Source organism: Corvus brachyrhynchos, unplaced genomic scaffold, assembly GCF_000691975.1.
Source record: "Corvus brachyrhynchos isolate BGI_N302 unplaced genomic scaffold, ASM69197v1 scaffold46, whole genome shotgun sequence".
In the NCBI taxonomy this organism is placed as follows: Eukaryota; Metazoa; Chordata; class Aves; order Passeriformes; family Corvidae; genus Corvus; species Corvus brachyrhynchos.
Window position 1 is genome coordinate 3,037,385 of NW_008238838.1, and position 3,817 is coordinate 3,041,201.

The 3,817-nt window shown below is 60.2% G+C and overlaps 1 protein-coding gene across 1 annotated transcript in view; it reads right to left on the bottom strand.

Moving 5' to 3' along the window:
- IGSF9B (immunoglobulin superfamily member 9B) overlaps window positions 1-3,817 on the bottom strand; it is a 40,369-nt gene that overhangs the window by 32,120 nt on the left and 4,432 nt on the right. Inside the window, exons 2-3 of the mRNA XM_017738356.1 lie at window positions 2,718-2,915; window positions 1,376-1,522 (exon numbers count right to left, since the gene is read on the bottom strand). Of these exons, the coding sequence (XP_017593845.1) occupies window positions 1,376-1,522; window positions 2,718-2,915 (345 nt within the window). The remainder of the gene's footprint in view (window positions 1-1,375; window positions 1,523-2,717; window positions 2,916-3,817) is intronic.

Sequence of the window (3,817 nt, forward strand, 5' to 3'; positions counted from 1 at the left end):
GGCCGCCTGCACGCGGGGGACACTCTGCACATCCGCACGGCGGGGCTGGGACCACCCCAAAGGCAAACGGGGCTGCAGGGACAGGGGTGTCCCTGGGGACACCGACCACGAGGTGCCACATCGCAGCCCAGCCCTGTCCCCTCTCCTCCCCACCAGCACCACGTCCTCCCCCCAACCCGATGCACATTAACTCGCTATTGTCAAAACATGGGAAAACACCGCAGTGCAGATCGAAAGGCTCCTTCCTGATGAAAGAGGCTGGCAGGATTACAGCCCGCCCCTAATTACCCGCGGTTGTTAAAGCCCACTTTAGAGGGAGACAGGTTGGCAATTTAATCTGCTTGGAGGGGGGGAAAAAAAAAAAAAGGAAAAGGAATTTTGTTTTTCCCCAAATGATTTTTATTTTCCCCCTAAGAAAATTAAGCGTTGTAATGCGCTGGGGGAAAGCCACAGCCCTCACCCTGAAAGCAATTCCTTGGGCTGGGAGGATTATGGTTATTATATTGTTATTAAGCCCCTGCACACCCCGTGCTGCATAAAACCCCAAAACTGGCCCACTTTGCCAAGGGGAGGGACAGGGCATCTGGGGCCATTTCCAGCCCCTCTGGCTGGTTTGCAGGATCTGTGCACGTGGTGGAGGTGAGCCAGGCACCACCATCCTCCTCCTTCCTCCTCCTCCTCCTGCCCTCCTTCCCAAGCCCTCGGAGCTCATTAGCAGGCAGGGGGAAAGCAGGAAGCGGCAGGCAGGGCAGCAGGTAGGGATGGGGCTGGTGGCCTGCACGGCCCCCCTTGCAAAGCTCCCGCTCACTAATTGGGCTCAATTAGGTGGCTCTGCTCTGTGCCACAGCACAGCCATCCCCCCAAAGGTTAAATTAATTGCTCAAGGTCAAGGCAGGACCAGTGAGGAGCTGCCAGTGCCCACATCTCTCCAGCCACCCCACTGCAGCAGGAGAGGCACAGCCCTGCTGCTGGGCTAAAAATAAAGCTCTCTCTCCTGATGCAGAGAATGACAATTTGCTAATTAGTTTAATATACAGTCTTAATAAAATGGAAAAGTAATTTGAGTAAATCTGAATTTCAAGAAAACAAAGATTTGATTTTCTGATCTGTTTGTTGAGAGGAGATTCGTTCCCAGCCCTGGTCCTTGATGTCTCTCCTTTAAACAAGCTCCACGTAATTAAACTGAGGAATCCCTAATAAAACTTTGTCCCTTTTGAAGCCACACCCTGGCTGGAGCAGACAGCCTGGATGGCTTCAGGCTCACGTGTCTGCCATGCACAGATGCCATTGAGGCCCAACGTCCACCAGACAGCCAGCATCCACCAGAAATCCCATTTTGGCCCCGTGCAGATGCCGCAGCCCCCGCCCCGCTCACCATTGACCGTGAGGTGGACCCAGCTGCCGTTGTGGAAGGTGTCGTACTGCTGGTCCAGCATGAGCACTTTGCACTCGTACCAGCCCTGGTCCTCGGAGCGCACCTGCTCAATGCGCAGGGAGGCTTTGTCGTGCAGGCTGGCCCGGCCTGTGGGAGAGCACAGCGTTGGCACCATGTCCCCGACACCGGAGCAGCCCCCAGAGCAGTACTGCAGGGGACACCCCATCCCCACACCGGAGCAGCTCTGGAACATCGCTGCAGAGGACACCCCATCCCAAACCGGAGTACCCCCTCGGAGATCACCGCAGAGGACACCCCATCCTTACACCAGAGCAGCCCCTCAGAGATCATCGCAGGGGACACCCCATCCCAGTGTGGGCACTGTCCCAGCTTGGGGCTGGCTGAGCCTCGTGGAGTGGCTGCAGCCGGTGGTGCCAGGCCGGTGACACACTCGCCTATCTGGGGATGGCAGAGCCAAGCTGCCAGGGCCAGGCAAGGTGCCTCGAGTGACGTCTGCCCACAGCGACACCGGCCTTCTGCTCCCAGCCAGGGGCTGCCACGGCACAGCCGGCACACAGGCGTGCCCCAAAGCTTTTCCCCGCCTGGGAGACTCCCGGAAAGCAAGGCAGCCCTGAGCTGACCCTATGCACGGCCCCAAAAACTGGGTCAGGAGCAAAGCAGCCCAAACCTCCACGCTGGTGCAGTGGCCACCAGGCTGTGGCATCACTCATTCTGGAGCTGAGTTTGGCAGGGCTCAGCTGGTACATCTTCCCTGCTGCATTTCTTAGAGAGCAATTTGGGCAGAGGGCCCTGTAAGACCCAGGGAAGGTCTCCAGGACAGCATTCCACAAGGAAAGGGATGCCACAGTGGGTCTGTCCTGCCACACCAGCCTCCTCAGGGCTGGTTTCCAGCCCACAGATCCCACCAGAGGACACCGGCCACGTGTCACATGCAGAACACGGGCGAGCAGCCACATGAGTTCTGCAGCTCCAACCTGTCACCTCCGCCCAGCACGTGGCCCTGGCTCCATCCCCACCGTCCCCCCAGCACCCCTCCCCAGGCTCACAGCTGCTCCGGGGCACAGCGGCAGCAGGCACCAGCCACCGCCACCACGCGTCACCCTGGGTTTCTCTGCCTCGCTTGCTCCCGTCCCACGCAGCCCAGCTGGCTTCCTAACGCTGCTGCTTAATTAAAACCAACTGGGTGGAAAGCGAGCAACGAGAGGCAGAGCCCGCGTGGTTTCCAACGGAGGAGCGGATGGAGCGGAGCTGCGCATCCCGGGCTGTGCCGCAGCCAGGGTCTGGCACCCTCCCCTCGACCCGCTGCGCCCCCAGGACTCACCGGCATACTCTGGGTCGACATGGGGAGGGTAAAACCCAAACTTGATGAAGATGGGGATGGGGACGCCGAACTTGAACCACTCCACGACATAGGGAGGGGGCTGTCCCGTGAGCGGGTGGATCACGTCGCATCCCAGGATCACGCTCTCGCCAGCGCGAGCGGTCACGAACTCGGGCTCCTCCCTCGAGCCGAGGGCACCTGCAAGGGGGCGAAGGAAGAATCTGTGGCTGATCCCACTGCTGGTCCCCAGCATTGAACCAGGACCCTGGAAGAGCCACAGCAGCAGCAATGCCTGTTCCCAACCACCCGTCTCCAACAAGGGCAGCCCCTGGGTCTGCCTTGCCCCAAAAACAACAGAGGGTCCCAAGCCCTTATAGTCAGCTCCAAGGCCGCCCTGAGCTACACGGGAGTCAGGACAGTGGCCAGCAGCACCCCAATGCTTCAGGACAGCTTCCCAACCTCTGCACCAAGGCAAGGGTAATGCCCAGTAACCCCATAAAGGTTTTGGGGACCCCTGCTCACAGCAGAGGAGCACAGAGCATGCCTAGCACTGCTCCCCACCAAGCTGCACCATCTGGGCTACCCTGTATCCCTGTGGCAGGGAAAAGGCTGCTTTTAGCTTGTGCCCCTGCATCCTCCAGCGAGCAGGACTGAGCATGCAGGGACCACTGACCACAGCTCAGCTGTGCCGGCCCACGGATCCAGCTCTCCCACCGGTGCCGGGGTGGGCTGGGCCCCCAGAGCCGCGATGCTCCAGCGAAGCCCACATGTCCTCGGGCATCCCCGAGAGCCCCAAGCCTGAAACCCGTCTGCGACCTGCGCGTCGGGTCTGTCACCCTGCTCCTCCCGGCTGGGTAATTACAGGGGACTTTGGTCTCGGCTCCGAAGCTGCTCCACCCCAGCTGTGCCGCCCTGCTCGCTGCAGCCTGGCGTCATCCTGCTCTGGCAGCAGCAGCAAAGCTGCATCCTCAGCACAGCGTTCAGAGAGGGGGAGAGAGAGGGAAACCCAGGGCTGGGGGGAAGCCAAACAGAGGGTCCCCAAAACGAGGTCTAGACCCACATCGCCCTTCCTGTCGAGGAAGGGCGCCCCGTTTTCCTGG